The following is a 23,313-nucleotide window of genomic DNA, read 5'->3' as shown; positions in this document are numbered from 1 at the left end:
ATGGTCCGCTCGCTCGCTCCAGCTGCTTTGCTGGCAGCCGCATGGCTGCTCACCTCGCCCGCCTTCGCCTCCGCTCCCACTTGCGGCCCCAACAACCCTTGTCCGGCTGATTCGCCTTGCTGCTCTCGTACGCCTCCCCCGTTTCGTACCACTTCGTCATAGTGTTGCCGCAAACACGTGAAGTATCTGTGTGACCTGGCGCTAATCTTTCTTTTCTGCTTAGAATACGGACAGTGCGGTGTCGGCGCATACTGTCTGGGCGGATGCGATCCAATCTTCTCGCATTCGCTCGACAGCTGCGTGCCGGAGCCCGTCTGCGACGCCTCCAAATTCAAGATTGACAACCTGAACGGCGTGACCGACATTGCAAAGTACCTCGGCGACGCGAGCACGGCCAATTGGGTGTCGTCGGGGAGCCCGCTCGAGTACAACGGCGGCGTGCTACTGACCCTGTCGCAAGGCAGCGTCGGCACGCTGCTCGCGAGCACTCACTACGTCTGGTACGGCAAGATTTCGGCCAAGCTGCGGACCAGCCAGGGCGCTGGTGTTGTGACGGCCTTCATCCTTATGAGCGATGTCAAGGACGAGATTGACTTTGAGTTTATCGGGACGACATTGAACCAAGCACAGAGTAATTACTATTGGCAGGGAATCTTGGATTGTGCGTACCCCTGACACCCCCTGCGACAACACCCCCTGACTGACTTTACTTGCAGACAACAACGGCGGCAAGCACGACACTTCCAATACCTTTGACAATGAGCACGAGTACACCATCGACTGGCAGCCGGACCAGCTGACTTGGTCCATTGACGGCAACGTGGTGCGCACGCTCAAAAAATCCGACACCTGGAACGCAACCTCCGGCGCATTCGCATACCCGCAGACACCATCACGCGTGCAGCTTTCGCTCTGGCCCGCCGGTCTGGCTTCCAACGGCAAGGGCACCATAGAATGGGCAGGCGGCCTCATCGACTGGAGCGCGGGCTCTCCCGCCATGCAAAACGGCTACTACTACGCCTCGGTATCGTCCGTCGACGTGGAATGCTACGACCCGCCCTCGGGCGCCAACAAGACCGGATCCAAGAGCTACAGCTACGAGAGCATGGCGGGCACGAACGCAAGCATCGCCATTACAGACAACAGCGTCATTCTCGGCTCGCTGCAGGGCACGGGCGAAGACCCGGACAAAGGCAAGGCAAAGGCGTCGGGGACTGGTTCTTCTCCCAGCACCTCAGCGACCAGCCAGCCCGAATCCGTCCCCGGCGTTAGCGGCGGCGGCAACAGCGACCCCAACGCCTCTGGCTCGTCGGACCAGAACGGCTCCGCGACGGGCAACAGCAGCAATGGCGGCTCTGGCGGCAGCGGCAGCAGTGGCAGCGGCTTCACTCAGGGCGGCGGCGCGTCGGGCTCCGGAAACAACAGCGGCGCTGCGGTGGCGCGACCCGAAGGTATTGTCGGCGGCAGCGTCTTTGCGCTCGTTGCCTGCGTCGTTGCCATGCTTGCGCTGTAAGGGGCGTAGCGACAACGCGTTACATGTTTATGTTTTAGACGTTTGGATCGTCTGACTTTTTTGGATCTTTTTGTTGCGCGGCGGTTGTTTTGTTTGGACAGGAGGGAGGCATTCATCCGTTGCTTCGATTCATTTCATTTGAGCGATTTTTTATCTCTGATTGGCTTGCCACCACCACCACCGGACTTTTTAATGCCTGGATTTTTTCTTTTCGGCTTGGATTGGATTGGATCGAGCTTGGGGAGGATTCATTGCTATCGCGCTGCGCTTGGACACGTTTGGAATTGGCGCGACTCCTTTGGCTTGCAGAAGGATGCAAGATAAGGAGAAGGACCGAACGAGGAGATGTGGAGGAGACGAGCAGGGAGGAGGAAGAAGATGAAGGAGGGGGGCTTTCTTTACGATGTCACGACGACCGCTATTACCATGGACTACCACTACCACCACAACTGTACGCTTCAACTGTAACTTGTTTTGCTGGTACACCATTTAAATATCCGATTCCCCTGTTTTTGATGGCCTGCGCGCATTCATTGGCGTGGTGGCTTGATTTGGTTTGCTTTGGCCTCTTACTGCATTTCCTTTCCCTCGCCGCTGTCTCTCTCCTTGTTCTTTGATCTGCCATCATACACCTCTACGTTGCCTTCTCATCCTCTCCCTCAAGTACCCCTGCATGCTTCCATTGAGTCCTCCCCTTTCTATTGTCTCTCCTCTCTTTGGAAATGTGGTATCCCTTTACTACAGAACTACTTCTCTTTTTATCGATTGTCACCCATCTCGTCACTCCTCCATTTCCATCGGTCTATTTAGTACCTCATGTAACGTAATGTAGTGGAATCTTGCGGCGGAAACTGGAACGAATTGAATTGAAAAAAGACCGATGACTGATTCTCTCCCGCCCTCTCTTTGACTCCTACCTATCAGTCTCCTTCCCTTCTCTGCCTTTTCCCTTCAATACTATTGTTCCGTTGCTACCACATACACACAATCTCCACCAGCATCACTGCTGAAAAATGCCCGCCATCACGATTACTCAGTACGCCCGACCGCCTGGGATCGAGGCTCTTGGATTTGCGTGCGCGGTTCGAAGAAGAGGCGGCAGCCCACAGTGGGTTCATTGTCGATCTCTTTTTTAGTCATTGAGAGCTCCGGAGGTGAGGCGATCGGCTTGCTGGATGGATGGATGAAGGGAGAGAGGGAGGGCGGCAGGGGGCTTTTATACTCGGTGAGGAAGACGGAGGAGGGGAAGGAAGGGGAAGAAGAAGGGGCAAGGGGAAGGGAGGCGGACTGGGTGTGGGTCAGGTGCTCGACTTGATCTGCTGACAGACTGACTGCGTGCATGCACTGCTTCTGATCGGTATATAAACCTCTCCTCCTGCCCTCCTGTTGACAGCTCGACAGCATTCATCCAGGCAGACCGCGGCTTGCATACTGCAGCCCAGAACAAACTACGCAGACTTCACTCTGTGGAGCAATAATGGACGAGGAACATTACACTTTTGCTTTTGCCTTTGCTTTTGCTTTTGGTCTAACCGTTCGCTTGTCGGTTTTCCCGTTCGACGTTTAAGCTCCTGAACCCTGGAATTATCATCTTGCTGATGCTGCTGTTCGTCATCACATCAAAGCGAGGACTTTCTCGTGAGATGATTCATTCCCATCCTGGAGCAGAAACCCTGCGAGCAAGAATCGCGCAGCGCGAGCGGAAGAACCAGCCAGTAGGCAATGTTGGTGTCGATATGCTCTCCACAAGTAATGTAGTCGAAGACTTCTTTCGAGAGTCAAGAAATGGAGTGCTTTGGCGTGCGAGTTCGACGGCGGCAGTTGGGTGTCTTTTATACAGGTTGAGTATGAGGGAGGGGGCGGAATGTTAGGTGTGTAGGCTAGGAGTCAGAGTGATCAGGTGCGTGTGGTGTTTGTACCTAGGTTAGGTGTCGGGTGGGGCTTAGGTGTCAGAGTCTTAGTAGTTAGGAGTCAGGTCTCGACTTGCACTGCGTGGTCTTTGTTATTGCTTGTGCCTCTCTGCATCACTCTTGCTCGTTTTGTGTCTTTATTGTTGCATGATTATGCCGCATCTCCGTTAGTCTCGCATCTCCTCCAGCCAAAGTGAAACTGAGGAGCAAATCAGAAGTAGGAACTTGCACCGCAAGGAGAAGAGCCAGCCAGTGACTCAAAGTCGGGTTTGTCGCAGGGAGGCTCTCCACAAGTTGAACTTTTGTCTTCTATGAGAACCTTGCTGGCTTGGTTTGGTATGCAGGTTGACTGGAGGGAGGCGGATGTCTTCTATACCGGTTACAAGGCTGGAGCCTGGTATGCACGAGCTAGAGGTGACTGGATAACTGATGTCAGAGGTCATGTGTCCCCGGGTGTCAGTTTTCAGGGGCTCAGGTAGAACTGCATCCTTACTCAGGTTGGACAGCGTAGTCCTAGTCATCGTATACGCTTCTCTACATCACTTCCACTCAGCGCACGTCTTCATCATTGTCTCATTATGCCTCGTCTTCTCTAGCAAAGGGGGAACTTGGAAGCTGAAGTAGAAGGAATAGTAGAAGCGTACGGCGCGAGGAAAACAGCCGACCAGTGTCCTGTCATTGGCATGTTTGAAGGGAGGCTCTCCACAAGTGAACCACTTGCATACCTTGAGGGAACCTTGCTGGGTTGGTTTGATGTGCTGGTTGAATGGAGGGAGATGGGAGTCTTTTATACCGATTGAAGGGGCGGAGGCTAGTATGTACGAGCCAGAGGTGACTAAGTGACTAACTGATTTCAGGGGTCATGTGTCAGTTTTCAGGAGTCAGGGGTCAGGGGTCAGGTGAATCTCGACAGGAGCTAAATGCATGTGCCTTCAGCCTGCCAGCATGTATATAAAGCACGCCTATCGCTCTCCCATTCTACTGCCATCCAAGTCGACGCCTCACTTCCTGAGTGGCAGGAGCTTCTGAAAGGACTGTGCTTACCAAGCTACTTGCTTGAATGACTGCATCAGTCCACTTTCCTTTTCCGGGCTACTTTGCGTCTTGCTTTCTCTTCCCAGAGACTGAGTGACCTTTAGAAGCGCCGTCATTTGCACTGTTCGCCAGCATCATGTCATCACGCAAAACCTCATCACCATCGACTATTGACACCAAGTCCACCTTCCCTCTTCCCCCCGCAATCTCCAAAGCGAAAACTCAACCCAGACCAAACCAAAGAGCCAGGCCGCCAGTACTCCACGAGTCCACGTCGAAGTTACGAAAGCAAGACCTCTCCACAAGTGGCGCTTGCAATCGTTGTCTTGCTCTGCGACATGGAGCCGAGCGTGCAATTTCCAACCACGGATGAAGGGAAGCGGCCGTCTTTTATAGAGCGTTTAGACCGGCATGTCGGAGTTGGTGCCCCTTAGCGCCCTTGAGCTGTCGTGGTTGATCATGGGTTTGAGTTTTGGATCACCGTCATTTGTGCTAATTCTCAGCATCGTGATCTTATGAAAGTTCTCTTTGTTATCGATTCTTCGTGTCGCATCTCACAGAGCGAGAGGAACTTGGAAGCAGTAAAACGCGGCACGCGGCAAAGGGACCGTCAGTCTACTGTGCCAGGAGGTCGTTCAGCACAAGTTTTTGGCTTGTAAGGCTCGTGAGACAAGGCTGCAGGAGTAGGCATGATGTACGTGGATTGAGCGACAGTGCGCGTCTTTTATAGGCGTCCAGGGCGGCGATTCGGGCATGACCTAGGGCGCGAGTCTGAATCCTATAGCGCTGGTCTGGCTTCTTGTAGGTGGAAGTCAGGTGCAGTTGCGGCACATGATATGTACTGCTCTTGATTGTATATTTAAACCGCTCCTATAGCCTCCCTGTTGACATTGTTTAAAGCAAGTTGCCATATAAGTATCAGCGATTGATTCCAACCCTGAACTTAATCTTACTGGTATGTTTTATGGATGGCGGTTGTAGGTCGTACACGTCGCACTTCTTTCTCTGATGCTTCTTTTTCCTCTTTTGAGGTTGTCAGCCCCTGAGCCCCTGAGCCCCTGAATCCACTTCCGCCATCATCGTGTCTGATGTTGCCCATCACCATTGACCGACTGAGTGTATCATCCGCGTCAAACGCTTACGCCTCATCGTGCTGCGCAAAACTTGAAATCTGGGACACACGACAGAGTGAGAAGTCGCTAGTCAACATCGACGCTGGAAAGGCACCACAACTACTTGATCTAGGTGTACGGATGGAGCCCAATACGAGGGGATAGACTTTGTATGTGCAGTCTGCGCGGCTGGGTCTTTCATTGGCCTTGAATGGGGCGCTTTGAGCATGTAAGGCAGGTACTCGTAAGATTCAGAGGCTGAGCTGATTCACTTGAAGGATGAAAGTCAGGCGCAGGAATCGCGCTTTCATGTTTAGATACAAGATGAAGCATGGAGAGTGGGTCTGTGGGCTTTAGGAAAATCGTCGCGAACATGAGCAGTTGTACCACAGTCATCGGTTTCTGAGGAGACGACCCAAAGTTGCCGTGAAGCTAAGGAAAGAGCGGGATGGTTAGGAGTTGCCGTTTGCTTTGGTATGCAACGAGTTTGGCAGGGACGATGTGTGCTGCCTCTCCGCTACAGCACCGACTACCTGACTGGAAAAAACAGGAAGATACTACTTGAGCAGGTGCCTCGGGAGCATTCGGGCGTCTCAACTCTTCAACTCTTCATCTTCGTACATACATCCACCACACCAGGCTCAACCACCACGTTGCACAACCAATCAACCCTCCGCTCCAATGGAACTCTTTCGTTTGTTGAGCCGCTGCTTGTGTGCCGTCAGCCTTTGCTTCTATCTCCCTGCCCTAGCTGTGGGCTCTCCGACTCTCTTGAATCTGAGCCTGGTCTTCTCCGGCAGCGCTGCCATCACGGGCGTGTGCTCCGTCTTTTCGCCCGTGTTCTTCTACTTCCGAATGAGGCGCAAAGAATCGGCTTACAAGCAAGCCCTGAAAGACCTTTTCCAAGCAGGGAAGACGCTCTGTGGTGAAGCAGAGCGGGAGAAGCAGCGCCTATCCTCGTCGGAGCCGCTCTTTGTGCTATTTCTCGAAAAGCTTGCGAGGCTTGGGGCACTCGAGGCACGCTGTCGCCAGTTCGAAATGGCATTCGCAAACGTCGCAGAAAGCGAGAGGGACGAATTCGCAATTCTCCAGCGCGACTGCACAGACAAAATGTTCCGTGTAATAGATGAGATTGGAGGTTGCCTGAGCAGGGTATCGGACGAGGCTGGTCGGCGGATCGATCAGCTGAACAGCCTTGCCACAGAAGGACGTCTTCTCGAACACCGGGCTTTCTACCTTGATTTAAAGCGCTGTCTCGCTTTACATCGCAAGTATTTCGACTCACAAATAAATTTGTTGAACCGAGCGGAAGAGTGAGTTGATACCTCCTTGGGAGTCCGCTTAACGTCTTGGAGACTTGGAAGCTAACACCAGGACTCTTCAGATACCGCAGAGAACTCATAATCATTCAGGGGTACATACCTGCTGCTGAAAATTGAGGAACATGAGGTGCAGGGCCAAGATAGACCCGAATTCACCTTGCCCATCATGCTAGAAGACGGCTGTCACCAGTATTTCCCTCCATGTAATTGGAGTCTCAGTGTCACGAGGAGGCTTCGGTGCCTGTGGATTGAGTCACATCACGACTTGTTCGAGGAGACATCGTATGCACACTCACTCCTCCCTTTCAAGTATGTCACTGACGCAGGGGAAGGCGCGGACCGAGGGTGGAAAAACATTGGCAGTATCGGAACTACACCAGAGGAACATTCTTGAAATTCCAGCTCAACACTCGCACAAGTTTTGGAAGAGATGTATACGTTGCTGGGTGGAAGGGGCAAGATTCATGAATGGCTTGGGGCTCTTATACTTGATTCATGACCTAGCTGTTCGCTATCAACGATCTCATTTTGAGAAATTCGTTTCATCATCCCCCCGGCTGACTGACGCTTTGGTCTTTGCTTTTTCAATTTCGACTTTTCCTTCCAACGACTCATATCCCTTGGGGCCCAGAAGCAAACCTTCCTCCCCGTGGAGAGCAATTTGAAACTCATCACGAGGATTCCCCCATAGTCTTTGCACAAGGACCCCGTTGTTTGAGCCGCACCTTAGAAAGTCTCATGTCCATGAGGTCGTTCAATTGTGAGTAAAACCGACCCATCTTGCTTCAACTGTCCTGTTGCAGAATAAAACGGCATCCTGAACTTCCTGTGCTCCAATTCCAAGCAGGCCCCGTGAAATCCGTCCACTCTCGTGAAGCCATGCCGAAAATTTCCGCCTGACGGGAGACCTCGAGCCGCACTAAATAACGTTCTTTCCAGACTCAGCCAGAGTTTGCCCATTATTGGAGTCCGCCCGGGCAAGCGTTTCTTTGGTTCCAACATTGAGAATCGGCTCCTCCATAGTCATCAGTTCATGGTTTGATGACCTCACTGATTGCGAGCCACTGCGCTCCATTCATGTTGAATATTTCAGCTGCTCGCAGGACACATACCTTGACCAAATGCTGGCCAAGGAAGCCGTCCTCCTTCTCCCATGTCAAGGAAAATTGCGCAGGACAAAGACGGCAACGCCAACCCACTTCAACTATCGGGACTTCTGAGCATTTTGCCTCTCTGATTTGTGCACAGAGAGTCTTCGGGCTTCCAAACTCGAGGTCTTTGACTCGCACGTGTGGACACATCGCTGTCCTACAGTCAAGCAGGAAGTTGTGAATGTGAATTGCTGCTTTTTCAGGATTCGCATCACAGTCCAAGGCGAAAGAGCGGGTGGACCTGCATGCAAACTGAGTAACGTTCTTTGCTAGAGGTGGCTGTGGTGCCCATGTCGTCAGGAAGTCTTCATCTCGACCACCTAACATGAAGAAGTAGACAAGCTCATCCCCCTTCATATACGAGACTGAGCATGAGCATAGGCTACTCTCTTCTCCAGTCTCAGCGAAAGCCTGAGTCGTACTGTTGTAATAGGTGGGCAAGCGAGCGAAATCGAAAAAGTTGAGGCTTTTATGTTCGCAAAGGTAGAAACCCCGCTCGTGTCCCAGGCATAAGCGGCGTTGAGGCGGTGTCTTCAGCTGTTCTCGAGAAAAGCACTTGATGTCATGGAAAGCGCCGCATTTGGAGCAGGGCTGCATCAATCCAATGTGAAATTTCCCTTTCTTTTCAGCCCGAAGCGCGTCTTTGACACGCACGCGTCCCATATTTTCCGCCCGTGTCGCATCTCGGACAAGCATTTGACGCAAAGCCTCCTCGGCCGGCTGGGTGGCGATCTCACTTGTTCGACTTTTGCGGGCTGCGAAGACGTCGCGCGTGCGATGGCACGTCAAGCGGAAGGCGAGGGCGCTCGCATCGTCGAGAAAATCATCTATCTCGTAGAGAAGCTCCGCAGGGAGCTTCATGAGCCTTTCGTTCGAATCCTGTGATATTAGTGAGGAGGCGTAGGGCGATTGGCTTATTGGACCTACTGTGTTGCGGGTCTTCCGTTGGGACCTCCAAAGCTTCTTCATTCGAGCCATCCTGAATGCAGACTGTGGTCGATTTTGAACGAAGGATGGTTGGTACTGCCGTTCCCTCAAGACTAACGCGCTTTGTGGAAGTCGGACTGAAGACAAGAGTGTTGGATTGAATGTGAACTTGAATGTGAGGCTGCTGGTTGAGAACTGCGAACCAGCGCTGATGCGCTCAAGGTAGACGAAATGTCCAGGGTTGATTCAGTGAGGTCGTTGATGCGAGGCTCTGAGAAAGCGTCGAAGACCACAGTGTCAAGTATCCAGGGAGACGAAAGCCCTGGTGTCGATTCTTGTTGGTGTTCTGCGCCGTTGAGGTGAAGATTCACTGACGGGTTGATGGAGGTGTTGTATACATATGGAGAGGAGTGCCCAAGCCGCGACAAACAAGCTTGGGTGACTGCCTGGACTCGGCGCGCACAATTATCTGTGCACTTTGAAGCAGAAAAAGTGTGTCGAAGGCGTAACTTGGACAAGCTCCGATTCAGTAGAGACCTGTAGAATGGCAAAGCAGTTGGCAGCAACTAGCGGAATGATTTGTGCGGAGATATCGTATGTGTGTCTATGTTGGAATGGCTTCAGCTCGCAGCCTGAGTCGGTCACGATATGTGAGGGTCGAGGTGAAGGTAATTTTGACGCGCGGAGAAATTCTTGTTGCGCGGGGAAATCGATTCACAGGAGTGAATGTACGGGGAAGGAGCATTTGGACGTCTCAGTCGAGACGGCAGCTTTGTGCAGTAATCCTCCTACATGACTCCAAGAGAATGGCTTTCTGCAGATTGGGACCCGGATCTAGACAATTTGAGCCTGCGGATGTATTTCCCTTCATAACGCGGATGCTACTTGTACCGCGCGACCATCCGCCAATACGCAATTCCTCGAGCAGGGCAATACCGGAAACTTCATTCAGGGAAATGATCCTCTTTTACTGTCTTATTCCGTTTGATTTATCAAGCCCTTTGTGATGCTTCACGACTCTTTTCTGCCAGGACGTTGTCACTTACGGTCGATTGTTTGTACAATTTTGTCTTCATGAATGTCCGTCCTTGCCGCTCGCAATCATGCCCACAGCCGCAGCATCTCCTCAACCTGCAGCTTTCCCAGCTCCTCCTGCATTTATAGACCTCATACCGAGCGTCGTGCCTGAGCTTCATGTTCTACCGTGGACTTTAGATGTTTTATCGACGGTTTACTGGGTCGTCGCCGTCACTGGTACTGTGGCACCGTGGGTCGCGAAAGAAATTGCCAACTCCGGGGTAGGGCCCCCTGTAGTTGTGCCGTCAGACTTAGTCATTTGGCGAGTTGACCTCATAGGCCCAGATTTTGAAGTCAAGACAGATGTGTGTAGGGAGTGATCAAATACCTTGTTCCGCAAAGACTCAGACGTTTAAACCTTTGAAAGGATAGCCACAGGAAGGATCCGAGTGCGCTTGAGTGCCGGTTGTAACTTGCCCTTCTACATAGTCCTTGCTGTCATCCTCGATAGCTTCGCTATTTTCTAGCCAGTCAGGTCCTTCCATGCCGTAAATTTCGACCTGGCGAAAGACACCAAAGTCGATGGAGGTAGTCCGGTGCCCGAGAATTTCCGGCTGCTCGTCATACCAGGTGCTTAAGGTAAGCTTGAAGCTAGCCTTGCAGTGTTCGTTGTCGCATTGGGCAGAATAGGAATCTTTGACGAACTCCCAGTGGACTGCTTTCCAACATAGGTCTTCGAAGAACTGCGCACCCAGGTGTCCAACTCTTAAATGAGCGCAGATTTCCCAGTCCCAGTTCTTGATTCGATTGCAAATTGAATCTTCATCTCTTGGGAAAATTCCGATAATTTCGCTCTGAGAAAGTTGTATGGTCACCAGGAGGCCTCGTTCCTTTGATAGTCGAACTGGAGATAGCGAGTTGCATTCGTCGGGCGGCGCGTACTCATCTAGTGACTTTTCTCCCTTCAACTCCCACGTGTTGTCGGGGCTCTTGGTCGACTTCGAGGCAGAGATTTCGCAATTGCAATTTTGGGTTATGTGGAAATGTTCGCGAGGATCCCCATCCCCATCATCTACCGTTTCCAATCCACCTGTGCAGTACTTCCACATGATGTTTGGCAAGCTGGACAACTGAAAGTAGTTGCAGCGCACATGCTCGCAAAGGTGGAATTCCTGTGCATGTCCCAGACAAAGAGGAAGTCGTGATGACTGCTCCCTTCGCTTGTCTGGGAAGAGCTTCTCATCATGAAATGCAGAGCACCCTGTGCAGGCCTGCATCGGCCCGAGATGGAATATTCCTTCCTGCTCGCCTCTGATCGCATCCTGGACAAGTTTCCGCTTAAGTGATGCCTTCGCTTTGGAGTCGCCATTCACAGCCGCAGTGCGACTCTTTAGAGAAGTGAGAACGTCACGCAGGCGACGGCACGTCACGCGGATGACGAGACCATCGCCGGCGTCCAAATGATCATCAATCAGGCAAAGTAGCTCTGCAGGGAGTGTTTCGAGACCGGCTGCAACATTGTCATTCGACGGATCAGATTCCAAGTGCTCTTGGTGAGCTCCTTGAGAGATGGCGACTCCTTGGGCCGTCTGCGGGGACGAGTACTCCTGCAGAGGGTCAGTCATGAGGTGAAAGTGATATCTCGGAGAATTATCGCTACTCACTCTGCTGGAGTTGTTGCTGTCCTTTGCATCCATGGACAGTTGATCGAGTTGCTGGCTGAGCTGATCAGGTCCGGTAATGTCAGAGGCCATCTTGATACAAGGCGTCTGGCAAGGCCAAATATTAGAGTGAAAGGGTAAGGCCCAGAAGCGCTGTTGCGCTCAAGGTGTGCAGGGATGTAATGACCAGAAAGAAATGAGCGACAGATGCAGGTAGTCGATGACGTTGAGGTGAGAGTTTCAGTGCGTATCGAGAAATTCGGAAGAGGGGCAGAGCTGGTGCTGTTGTTTTTTGGAGGTTGTGCGCGTTGCGAAGGCGTGCTTGCCTTCCTTGGGGCCTGCGTAGCTGCCTCCCGCGGGCTGCCCCTGCCTCAGGTCTTGCCTCGTGACTGCTGGACAGCCGGCGGCGCGAGAGGGAAAAAACTGGAAGGCGTTTGATTTCAACAAGGGCGAGTACAAGAGTGCCTACTAATCAACCAAGTTCAAAACATGAGAAAGAAAGGGCCAAAGAGATATGGAAACTCCCAGTGTCATTGTGGGGCTATCATCTCTCAAAGCCAAATAGCCTTCATCGCTGTATGCGCACCTTCAAAGACGGAGTCAAATAGTTGCTTCCAAAGTTGCTTCCAAGCTCTTGAAATCGATAAGCGACCCTCATTGAATCCTCTGCCTACTCTGCGTTTTTGATTGTTCCTCATGTCCCCTCACTTATAGCAAGCCATTCGGGACTACACATTTCGGGCAAAATGAAATACCGTTCCAAAGCGACTTCCACCTCCATGCCCTTGCAAGCACGGTACTGTTCTCTCAATGAGATCTTCCAATTGACACAACAATGCTTTGATGCGCAAGTGCCCCTCACAACCCTGCAGGAGCTTTGGAGCCCTTGGAACAACTTCGAGGCGATCTCCCGGAGGTCTAGATTTTCTAGACACAAATGAGGACAGATCTTGGCATTCACCCAGCCAACGAGCATGTCGTAGGTCTGGTTGACTCGGTCGGTCACCCATTCAGGATGCCCTTCTACAAGTTCCGACTTGGCAGGTCCGGTGCATTGCTCGATGATACAGCAGTCCATTTTGCCGTCATCACGCGGAGAAGTGAACATGTGAATATGGCATTGCAAGCAAATTGAGCTCGAGTACCGCATGCCCCGGGGTTTCAAGTGATGCCAATTCTTCCATTGGTGATCACAGTATTGGATGCGTCGACTGTGGCCAAGACAGTAACGATGGCTCAACCGTAGCCAGTATTCAGAGAATGACGATTTGGGGTGGAAAGCGTCACACAGGTAGCAGGCGTGCATGGAGCCTGAGTGCTGTCTACCTTTTCGTTCTGCTTCGATTGCGTCTTTGACGAGCTGTTTCCGCACGACTTCCCTCGCACCGGGGATGTTGATCGCTTCTGTGCGGGCGTTGCGAGATGTTAGAATTTCACGCAGTCTGCGACATGTAACACGAGCGGCAAGCGCGCTGCCGTTGTCAAGGTGGTCGTCAATCTCGCAAAGAATCTCTGCAGGAAGCAAGTCGAGCTTCATGCGGTGCTTTGAGGAGTCCTCGGTAGAGCACTGCTCATCTTGGTGGAGAGATTTCGCTGTGGCGACGTCATCCTGGGCTGGTGCGTGTGATCCCTATAGTAGCCATCAGAATGCAGGTCGATAGGCACAGAAGACCTCAGATTCTCTTTTACTGACCTTGGCAAGCTTGCGACGAGATTTTCGTAATTTCTTTTTCGGAGCCATGGCTGACAGCTGATCGTAGAGGATGGAAACAGTACAACATGAGACATGCAGCAAGGCCAAGAAGAGATAGCTTCAAGTACATTTGGGAAGAAGGGAGGTGAGTGCTCCAGCACAGGTGATTGACAGCAGGTTCTGCATAGGTCATGCAGTTTCGAAGCTGGGTAGAATTTCGATATTCAACCCCACGCCTTCTAGCTGATGCCATTAGATGATACCCTGAGCCCTTTCCAGGGCCCGCCGTTGCTTCTGGAGAAGCTTGGAGAAGTCGCAAAGACCCGTCGTAAATTGGGGTGAATGTCAGAGGCCATGGCACAAAGCTATCGTCTGCGCAGGCTGGGGATCAAATGCCCGTTGATCTTCTGGTTCCCAGACGTCTGACTTTCCCCTGCTACCTATCAATTAGCAAAGCTCGAATGCTCTCAGCGCCCCCGATCTCTGACTTCAATGCCAAGTGCCAGAGAACACTTACCACTGAGTTCCAGAAATATTAGAGACAACTGACAGCCGCATGTCACACATGCAATGCATCAACACCCGAACGGCGCTATGAAGCGAACCAGTCCATGGACGGACATTAGAGCTGTCGGCCTATGCCGTGCTGCAGCCAACATACATGTACATTGTTAGTATTTTAGTAGTCCAGAGCCCCACTTCCAACAACTGTTGAGGTACACCAGTCAGTACCTTAATTGCAAGAGAAGTCTCCCAGTAGCGGTCAGTCAGCATACGGGGCCAGTAGGATTGTCATGGCTTGCAGCCTTACGTGCACTGCTGGTTTGGCAGTGGCACTGTCTCGCGTGTATTTCTTGTGGAGGTAGTACGTGGTGCGGAGCTGAAGGAGGCCGTCTTGGCTTTTGTGCAGCCGTAGCATGCTTACGTCGAGCGGCGTTCCTTGAGGATCAGAAGGCTATAGGGGATGGAGGTGTAAAAGATCGGCGCTGTCAGTATAAATACATGGCAGGTGGTTTTGCCTCAAGAATGCTACGCAACCTTGCTTTCTTTCGAGAAGATGGCCCCTCCAATCCAGATGTCAGCGGCACTGTCCGACGATGATCTCAATGCGAAAGTGGACGGAAGCGATCTTGACGGAAAGAACGTTTTGATCACAGGTGGAGCCTCGGGGATCGGTGCCGACCTTGCAAAGACGCTGGCCGAGAAGGGGTAGGTCGAGCATAGTGGATGCTCTCAGCGAGTGCTGATGTCAAATAGTGCCCAAGTTACCATCGTGGACATTCAAGCGGATCGTGGCCGAGAGTTTGCCTTGCAACTGCAACAACAAGGCCTGAAGTAAGAATCGCATACCAGAGCGTTTACTCGGGCTTCTCTGACTGAAGCAGAGTTCAATTCGTAGTTGCGAATGTCAACTCCTGGACGGACCAGGTTGCCGCCTTCCAAGCCGCAGTCGGATTCTCTCCTAGTCGTCGGCTGGACGTTGTCATTGCTTCTGCGGGCGTGTTCGCTGAACCTTTCTACCTGCCAAACAAGCCTTTCATCTCTTCGCTCGGTCAGGAGCCCGAGCCGCCGGGGATAAAGGACTACGAAGTGAATACCATTGGCATACACTATACGACGCGCCTGGCTTTGGAGTATTTCGAGCTGGAGCCAGAATCACCAGCAATGGAACCAAAGTGCCTCATCATGATCGGTTCAATGGTGGCGTACACAGATATCCCGATGATGTCTCCGTACATTGCTTCAAAGTATGCCGCGCGAGGCCTTTTCCGCAGTGTCCGTAGTATATTTTCCCGGAAAGGACATCGCGTCAACCACCTCGCTCCTTGGCTCACCGCGACTCCCATGACGGCATCGTCGTTGAAGATGTTTGAGGAATGTGGTGCACCGATTGGCGATGTCAGCCTTGCACGGGGAGCTGTCATGCGACTCATTCAAGACTCCAGTATTAATGGTAAGTAGTCATGCGGAGCTTTCAAAACTCGACTAACGAGTGAGATAGGCCGGTCGATTGTCGTTGGTCCCAGGCGGAATATTGACCTCTGCGATGACGTTGATGGCCAATTTGGCGGTCCGGTTGCGAGAAAATATCTGGAGGAAGAATTGCCGGGATGGGATCAGACAGAGGAGAGACTGCGGAAGTATATGGGGTTCGACTGATAGCTGGTTTCCCAAGAACAAATGGGTGCCAGATGACATGGTGATTTGAGGTTCTTGGATTCAACGAACGGTACTCGGTACATGCTAGCGTCGTCATTCATTGGACATACCGCCATCGATCTCGTGAATTTTTAGCGCTAAATCTTGACGCATGAACATGCTTAAGCGGCTAAATCCAAAGACGAAGGCTACGTTAGAGCAACAATGGCTGGGACGGAATCGAAGGGGTATTTTTAGGTTTGACGGCTTGGGGATCCGGAGGAACATGTGATGGTTTGTCGAGCACTTGGCTTGGAGCAGAGGTCAAGAATGGAGAAGAGAGGACAACGGCACAGCGAGGTATGCTATGGCTGCAACGTGAAGGGGGTTTGAAAAGTGACTGGTCGAAAGAAAGAGATGGTGCAGGTTGGGCGGAGAATCGGGAGGGGCACTGCGGGCAGGCGGTGGCTCCTCGGTGGCAGGGGAAATAGTGCTGCCTGAGGCGGCATGTCGTCACACGCCCCGGCTCACCCGGTCAGTCTGCACCATCAACACCGCCAAACCGCTTTCTACGTGTTTCTCTACACACCTCCGGCACCATAGGCTGCTATGCACACCGAACCCTCCCAGAATCATGCTGGATAAGCAGCTGGCCATGATCGCGCTGCTGCAGCTCAGATTCGTCCTTTACTATCAAAGGTAGCCGTTGCCGCCATGTCTGCTCCAAACAAGAAGTCCCAACGGGCTTCCACCTTCGCCCGCCCAGAGAACCAATATGTCCGCGAGATCCTCCACGCTCCCGAGCCGGCTCCTCCCATCACCGTTCGCTTCTTCTACACCAGTCCGCTGGCCATCGACGACCCGTTGAGTCCTTTGCCCCCACCGGTCACCGGCTCTGGCAACTTGTCCAAAGCACCGCCACGCGCTTTCTCCGAATATGACAACCGCCAGCTCGAGACTGCGTGGTTGAATCTGCGAAAAAGGCTGTTGAAATACAATGAAGAGCAGGGCGGAGAGAAAAATGCTGTGGAGCCACGGCTAAGTTCCGAGTCACAATCACAATCTGGGTCGGACGCTGGACCGCCAGAGCCAAGGCGCAGGGGCTTTACTGTCCCAGGGGCACGCGAAGATGCTGCCAGAGGTGGTCAGTCGTCCCGAAGCTATGGGTCCTATGAAGACAGAGGTGCCGGCAACTCGAGAGATTTTAGCGGCCAAGGGGGCCTGTCTGCTTCTCTGCGCACTTTGGACCCTGCGGACTTGGACATGTTCATAGACAGAGCTTCTACCACCGGTACTCCCTTTGTCAGAGCGCCGTCCAGAAGGAGCGTCCCTCGTCCGCTCAGCCATGCACACACAGATAGCTACGACTGGGACACTGCGCCAAAAGTCTCCATGTCACCCAGAAGCGATCCCAGGAGGGAGAGCAAGAGTAAGCCAACCAAGAAAAAGCCTGCGGGACCGTCGGCCAAGGTCCCTGTAGGAATCTCTCGACTTCACGAGGTTGTAATGCCAAACTTGCAGTAAGTGCACTCCAACGAGTGACGAGTCTGGGCGACCCAGCTAACAATTCATAGGATGGAACCCATATACTGGTCGCCATTGAATGACGTAGCTCCTGTGGTCCGTGGTACATGGTTTTACAAGGACACAATGCTTCCAGTGGAGACCGATATTGCAAATCTGCTCGAGGCGGGCTACATCTCTCTCCAGCCATGGACAGAGACTTGGCGCGACGAGCTGAATAGTGCCATCGAGGTCGGAGCTCTTGGAGAAATGAAAGTTGCCCACACGCTTTGGCCTGAGAAATCCAAAAAGAAGCCGGCTGACAGCAGGCCGGGAACCTCTCGAGGTGAAATGCTGTCCAGGTTAGTGATTTGTGCAATGAGCTTGAACTACCCGTGATGTCCTAGCTCCAGTGAAGATCACACACTGCGCCCTCTAGTCTGCATGAGTCTAATGCCTGTATAGCATCAGTGAAGAATCGGACAATTCCCCGGAAAAGGAACGTGACGAAATCGTTGAACACGCTCGGGACATGATCGATATCTCCAATGGTTCAGAGGGTGCAGACAACAAAGCCTCCGGCACTAGCCTATTCGGCAGAGACGGCCAAAAAAGACTTTACTTGAACTCGCAGGTGATTTATGCCGACGAAAAGGAGGCCTACATCTTGCGACCCAACCTCCAGCCGTCAGCGTACTACGGACGACGTCCGCTCGCGAACTACATCCGCAAAGGTCGCAAGATTGGTATCCAGGTTGTTCGAGGTTTCGATCAAGACATTTGGAACAGGATTTATCCGCCAAAGAAGGGTGCCAAGTTTGAAAAGGCCAGGGAAGGCGTGTCCAGCTCTATGGGGGGTGTTCATCCTGGCCGTCGGATGAAGCTCGACTCTGCGTTCTCGCACTCTGATCGTCCAGTGGTGACTGACCTCGTCCTTGTTATTCACGGAATCGGTCAGAAGCTCTCTGAGCGTGTCGAAAGCTTCCACTTTACGCATGCCATCAATTCTTTCCGCCGAGAGGTCAACGTGGAGCTAGGCAGCGACAGTGTGAGGGGAAACTTGCGCAAAGACCTGGGTGGCATTATGGTGCTTCCGGTGTGTTCGCTCTCCTCGAGTCTCTTTTGACGATGCATACGACTAACTGGGATTAGGTTAACTGGAGGTTGAGTCTTTCATTTGAAGACGGAGGCTACCGAGACGAAGAGGTTGACGATCCTGCTCAAAACCCTTTTAAGCTAAAAGACATTACGCCGGATACCTTGCCCTCGGTACGGAACATCATTAGCGACGTCATGCTGGATATTCCTTACTATTTGTCTGTGGAGCACCATTCGAAGATGGTAGCAGCCTGCATTCGAGAAGCCAATCGGATTTACCGACTCTGGTGCAAGAACAATCCTGGATTCGCCGAATGGGGACGTGTGCACATTCTGGCGCATTCGCTGGGAAGTGTCATGGCTCTTGACATCCTCAGTCACCAGCCTACTTATGTCGACAAAGCATTTGGCGATCCTAAGACTCCTGAAGCAGATCTTCCCACGGACCACTTCCTCTTCGACACAACTGACCTCTTCCTCTGCGGAAGTCCTGCTGGATTCTTTCTACTGCTCAAAAAGGGAGCCCTTCGACCGAGACACGACAGAAAGAAACCAGGCGGTCCGGTTCAATTTAGCCCTGGTGTTGCTGGCGAAAAGGACACGTACGGCTGCATAGCGGTCGACAACATATACAACATTGTCAACCCTTATGATCCAGTGGCATATCGCCTCAACGCCACGGTCGATGCCGACTACGCTGCGACACTGAAGCCAGCACTTGTACCAAGTGCCAATACATCCTGGCTCAATCTGTCAAATCCCTTCCGCAACCCCCTCGCAGGTGCCGATGCGTCAGTCGTGCCATTCCGCGCCAGCATGCCCAGGCTGCCGTCCAATGTGGAGCTCGAGACGCACAACTTTAGCCGCGAAGAGATTGCCGAAGAGCGCGCGTATGCGCTTAATGACAACGGCCAGATCGACTGGTTCCTCAAGTACGGTGGCGGTCCGCTTGAAATTCAGTACCTGACTATGCTGGGTGCGCACAGTAGCTACTGGATTTCGAGGGACTTTGTAAGGATGCTTGTAATGGAAGTTGGCCGTCCGTTTGGGAAGGAGGGAACCGTTCTGCCCATGAGGGCGGCCAAGAGAAAGGATAGGTCGTCGTGAAGCAGATATCTATCTCCCCTTTTGTTATCAGGCGGCGTTTTGTCCAGCGTAGTGGAGCGGCGGTCTGAGCGTTATGATTGTACGAGAACCTCTGTTTTGCTTTCCTGTCTGTTTTCCAAGCGAGTTTGATGATTCGACGATTGTAGACAAGATGTGAGTTTGGCACAGGATGTCAGTAGACGAAGACGCTTGTACTACATGAATGTATATTGAAACTTCCGAATGAAGATTTGAAAGCTACAAACAATGCCCTGTGAATTTCTATCGAGACAATACAACACGTTTGTGAGGCCGTCCATGCTTGTGACGATCTGTCTTGCTGACGCCGGGGCGGGATAGCGGCTAGTGCTCGGCAAACGCTCGGGGCAGGTGCAATGGTGTCTCGTTGGACTACCTCGCTGCTGCCTTCTCCAACCCACCACAAAACACAGCCCTACTCGTTGCTTTGTTTCTGATTCGACTACTGCTTTCCTTCGTCATGCCGAGACATCTTCACCATGGACGACAAAAATTCCCTTCAAAGGAAGCAGCGCCTGTTCGCCGCGATTTACGCCTTGGACCAAGATGAGGAGGAGCCCGATGAGCCTTATGAGGAGCGCGTGAATGCTCGCTCTTCTACCCTTCAGTCACCAAACCGCAATCTAAAACGGTCTTTTGGAGACGCTGTTGGATCTTCATCTCAAAATCACCACACGCTTACAACTCGGCAAGACCTTACGCGATCAACCATTTCTGAGGCAAACACCTCTCTCCGACTAGGTTTCTCTCTTACAAAAACATCCTCCAGAGAAGACTCATCATCCCGCTTATTTGAACGGTCTGACGCCATGGAAACATCTGACGGTCGGCCCCTCTCCTCACTTGCGAAACTGCCTCGAGCTGCAGGAAGGCAGAAGAGGGACGCACAACTCCGCCGTGTACCAGAAGATCAGCAGATCTTCAAGGACTTGGTCTTTTTCTTCTTCCCGAACGATGACACGCATGCCGCGCGCCGGATGAGGATCACCAAGTCGGTCGAGCACGGCGCAACCTGGGTTGTGGAGTGGTGTTCCTACGTCACACATATTATTGTCGACAAAAGCTTCAATTACGATCAAATGAAGAGCTACTTGAACAAACAATCGTTTCCTGGAAACGCCATAGTCGTGTCTGAGAACTGGCCCTCCGACTGCTTCGCTTACAAGGCCCTTGTCGACACAGATTTGCCGCAGTACAGTGTCTTGGGTTACAGAAACCCGAATGCAAAGCCTAAGCACATGGATGCGGTGGAGGAACAGCCTTCAAGTGTCCAATCTTCGCAGTCCCTTCAGCTGAAGCCACCAAAGCATTGTGAGAATACACCTTCGCAAGCCGAAGAAAGCTCCGCCGATAGCAACAAGGACACTATTGACGTCCGCGCCATCTTGAGGGACTCTCGGGGTAACGAACAGCCCACAGCAGCACCTCTGGATTCTGAGGAGCGCCATCACCCCAAGGGTGATGATCCTCTTGATCAGCTGATTGCTGAGGCCAAGAAGACAGAGCACCTCGTAGGTCTTGCGAATGCGCGTGTATTCGTCTTGAGCTTTTCTCTTTTGCTTTCACACCCTAATTCCTCATGCCACTCACTTAAAGTATCGCTAATTCTATCGCAGCCCCTGGACTCCGAAGACGAGGAGTCATCAGCTCAGCAGAGCGCAGAGGAAGACTCGGACTCAGAGGGTCAACCGCCCAGGAAGATGAATAAGAAGCCGGTCAGCAAGGAAACCTGGCAATGTATGAAGAAGAACGATGGCAAGGGCGACGGCCGTAACCCCAACGCCCGAACGATTGAAATTCTGGCCGAAATGGGCCGCTACTACGACAGAGTTGGCGACGAATGGCGGACTCGAGCCTACCGAAGAGCAGTCAGCACTCTGCGCAAACAAGATGAGAAAATCATGACCAAGGAGGAGGCGTTTGAACTCCCGTTCATTGGGCAGCGGCTCGCCACCAAAATTGAGGAGATCGTGTGGACGAATCGACTGCGCCGTCTGGACGCCACGATCGCCGATCCTATGGATGCTGCTTTGCGGACTTTCATGGGCGTTTATGGTGTTGGCCTCTCCCAAGCGTCCAAATGGGTCATGAAAGGCTTCAAGACTTTGGAGGATTTGAAGGGCGTGCCCCTCACGCCTGCGCAGCAAGTGGGCATCGATCATTACGAAGACCTGAACACGCGAATCCCCAGGGACGAGGTGACTCGCCACGCGGCCGTCGTCACCGCCGCCATACAAAAGCTCGACAAGGACTTTTCCGTCACTGTTGGTGGCTCCTACCGACGCGGCGCCTCCTCGTGTGGCGACATAGACATGCTAATCTCGCACCCCAATGCTTCCCAAGCGTACTTGCAGGAGATAACCCTGAATCGACTCGTCCCACAGCTCACTAAAGCCGGCTACCTCAAAGTCGCGTTTGCATCGGCAGCGAACCACGAGAACGGATCCAAGTGGCATGGAACCTGTGCTCTGCCTGCCAGCGAGTGCGGCACACGCTCTTACGACGCTGCGATATTGGAATTAGCATTAGCAGAGGTGACAGAATCAGAAACAGTGGACGGCCCCTGGCGTCGCATCGACCTCTTGCTCGTCCCGCACTACGAGCTCGGCGCGGCACTCATCTATTTCACGGGCAACGACATCTTCAACCGCTCCATCCGTCTGCTTGCAAGCCGGAAGCACATGCGGCTGAATCAGCGCGGCCTCTACAAGAACGTCATGAGAGCCCGGGATCGAACAAAGGTCACAGAGGGAGAGCTTGTGGAGGGCGCCGATGAGAAGAAGATTTTTGAGATTTTGGGCGTCCCTTGGAGGAGGCCAGAGCATAGGATTTGTTAGAGCAGGATTGACCACGGGGGGCATTGGGGTTGGTGATTTCGGCATCGGCAAGAAGTACGATGCTGGTAGGTGGCATCAGTTTTCAGGACCTTGCTCGTCCTTCTTACGTGCAGGTCTCGTTGGGAAGACTGCAGCAATGGATTACTCCTTCTATCTACCTTTGAAGGTTTGTATGACCTCTTGTGGTAGACCTTTTTGAGCGTACGTAGCCTGACACACAGGAACTACGAAAGAGCAACTTCCCGTCACCACTCCCTCCGTACCTTCCTCCCTCCTCTGCTCCTCCTCCATCGCCCCTTCCCCCCTCCTCAAAAGCCACCCCACCCCCTCCCACCACCAAAAAAAGAAACCCCCCTTCCCCATCCCTCCTCATTCCATCGCCGAGAATCGAACTCGGGTCTCCAGACATAACAGGTCCGCGATTCGGCCAAGGTCTCCAGAAGCATCCAGGTCTCCGTCCGGTCAAGGCCTAGGGGGTCCTGGTGTTCCGAAAAGTCCTAATGGCCGACGCCGTGGTAATGCAGTCTGGTGTGCTGACCACTGCACCACGATGGATTTTGTGATGGATAAGGTGGGGGTTTGGGGTTTATGTGTGTGGGTGTGGTGGACGGGGGAAGGAGGAAGGGGGAGGGCTGAGGAGTTGTGGGGATTGATGCTTTTGTCGCGTCGAGTTGTTGCTTGCTTGCAGTCTTTTGGAGTCCTCGAGGATTTGCAGATGTCTGCACCAGCTCCTCGATTCGCAGCCGTTGGAGCAGCGCCCAAACAGGTGCCATAATCATGCGACCATCGCACGCACTCTGCTCCAATCTTCCCAATCCTCTCCGGTCTTCAGCATAGAAACAACACCAAAGCCCCCACCCCATCCCAACCCAATTTTTTACATGTTTATATATCCCAAACCCCCACCCTACCTCCAAGGACCGGGATGGAGTTCGAACGGTTGGATCCGAATGGCAGCAGCGTTGGTAGGCTACGAGGGTGTTCTCTTAGAAGGGCATCTGCTTCCTACACTCCGTAAGGCGCCAGCCGAAGATCCAGAGTTCGAGGACGAGGCCTTTTTGTTGTTTTGTTCTTTTCCCCCCTTTTTCGCCCTTGGCTTTTTTGTTTGCGTGCTGTATTGCCTGTCGACTTGTTTTTCTTCTTTGGTCTCGTGTCCTTGTGCGTCATGCGTGTGGCCTCTGGTGGGCGAGTCATCGCATCGTTGACTTGGGAAGAAAGCTGCCTCGTTGTCCTCACATCAGACTCCTCAGCTACTTGCCGCTCATCCACC

The 23,313-nt window shown here is 52.7% G+C and overlaps 9 protein-coding genes across 9 annotated transcripts; 5 read left to right on the top strand and 4 right to left on the bottom strand.

Moving 5' to 3' along the window:
• Nucleotides 1-1,513, top strand: BKA78DRAFT_331111 (putative cell wall glucanase; the record flags this gene model as incomplete). Its single annotated transcript, XM_066889850.1, has 3 exons — nt 1-127; nt 224-661; nt 717-1,513. The coding sequence occupies 3 exons, from the start codon at nt 1-3 to the stop codon at nt 1,511-1,513; spliced, it is 1,362 nt and encodes a 453-aa protein (XP_066745686.1).
• Nucleotides 1,514-5,578: 4,065 nt separating this feature from the next.
• On the bottom strand, nt 5,579-6,169 carry BKA78DRAFT_312133 (uncharacterized protein). The gene is made up of 2 exons (XM_066888277.1): nt 5,849-6,169; nt 5,579-5,799 (listed from the first exon to the last, which is right to left on the bottom strand). The coding sequence occupies exons 1-2, from the start codon at nt 5,964-5,966 to the stop codon at nt 5,597-5,599; spliced, it is 321 nt and encodes a 106-aa protein (XP_066745685.1). The 5' UTR covers nt 5,967-6,169; the 3' UTR covers nt 5,579-5,596.
• An 82-nt stretch (nt 6,170-6,251) lies between these two features.
• Nucleotides 6,252-7,274, top strand: BKA78DRAFT_343031 (uncharacterized protein; the record flags this gene model as incomplete). Its single annotated transcript, XM_066890407.1, has 3 exons — nt 6,252-6,883; nt 6,955-7,174; nt 7,225-7,274. The coding sequence occupies 2 exons, from the start codon at nt 6,252-6,254 to the stop codon at nt 7,007-7,009; spliced, it is 687 nt and encodes a 228-aa protein (XP_066745684.1). The 3' UTR covers nt 7,010-7,174; nt 7,225-7,274.
• Nucleotides 7,275-7,923: 649 nt separating this feature from the next.
• BKA78DRAFT_294867 (uncharacterized protein) lies at nt 7,924-9,021 on the bottom strand (the record flags this gene model as incomplete). Its single annotated transcript, XM_066886411.1, has 1 exon — nt 7,924-9,021. One exon carries the CDS (start codon nt 9,019-9,021, stop codon nt 7,924-7,926), a length of 1,098 nt encoding a protein of 365 aa, XP_066745683.1.
• A 1,370-nt stretch (nt 9,022-10,391) lies between these two features.
• On the bottom strand, nt 10,392-11,741 carry BKA78DRAFT_352139 (uncharacterized protein; the record flags this gene model as incomplete). The annotated part of the gene is made up of 2 exons (XM_066891297.1): nt 10,392-11,594; nt 11,652-11,741. 2 exons carry the CDS (start codon nt 11,739-11,741, stop codon nt 10,392-10,394), a joined length of 1,293 nt encoding a protein of 430 aa, XP_066745682.1.
• Nucleotides 11,742-12,342: 601 nt separating this feature from the next.
• BKA78DRAFT_294865 (uncharacterized protein) lies at nt 12,343-13,389 on the bottom strand (the record flags this gene model as incomplete). Its single annotated transcript, XM_066886410.1, has 2 exons — nt 12,343-13,278; nt 13,342-13,389. 2 exons carry the CDS (start codon nt 13,387-13,389, stop codon nt 12,343-12,345), a joined length of 984 nt encoding a protein of 327 aa, XP_066745681.1.
• Nucleotides 13,390-14,416: 1,027 nt separating this feature from the next.
• BKA78DRAFT_352138 (uncharacterized protein) lies at nt 14,417-15,501 on the top strand (the record flags this gene model as incomplete). The annotated part of the gene is made up of 4 exons (XM_066891296.1): nt 14,417-14,550; nt 14,599-14,676; nt 14,727-15,295; nt 15,344-15,501. The coding sequence occupies 4 exons, from the start codon at nt 14,417-14,419 to the stop codon at nt 15,499-15,501; spliced, it is 939 nt and encodes a 312-aa protein (XP_066745680.1).
• A 521-nt stretch (nt 15,502-16,022) lies between these two features.
• Nucleotides 16,023-19,415, top strand: BKA78DRAFT_312129 (DDHD domain-containing protein). Its single transcript, XM_066888276.1, has 4 exons — nt 16,023-17,000; nt 17,055-17,345; nt 17,449-18,079; nt 18,136-19,415. Exons 1-4 carry the CDS (start codon nt 16,195-16,197, stop codon nt 19,186-19,188), a joined length of 2,781 nt encoding a protein of 926 aa, XP_066745679.1. The 5' UTR covers nt 16,023-16,194; the 3' UTR covers nt 19,189-19,415.
• Nucleotides 19,416-19,609: 194 nt separating this feature from the next.
• BKA78DRAFT_312128 (uncharacterized protein) lies at nt 19,610-22,361 on the top strand. The gene has a single exon (XM_066888275.1). The coding sequence runs from the start codon at nt 19,686-19,688 to the stop codon at nt 22,041-22,043; it is 2,358 nt and encodes a 785-aa protein (XP_066745678.1). The 5' UTR covers nt 19,610-19,685; the 3' UTR covers nt 22,044-22,361.
• The last annotated feature ends 952 nt before the right edge of the window (nt 22,362-23,313 follow it).

The sequence above is a fragment of the Phyllosticta capitalensis genome (genome assembly GCF_038381095.1).
Source record: "Phyllosticta capitalensis strain CBS 128856 chromosome Unknown BKA78scaffold_4, whole genome shotgun sequence".
NCBI classification, from domain to species: Eukaryota; Fungi; Ascomycota; class Dothideomycetes; order Botryosphaeriales; family Phyllostictaceae; genus Phyllosticta; species Phyllosticta capitalensis.
The sequence above is the reverse complement of the archived record's forward strand: the minus strand, read 5'-3'. Positions and strand labels throughout refer to the sequence as shown.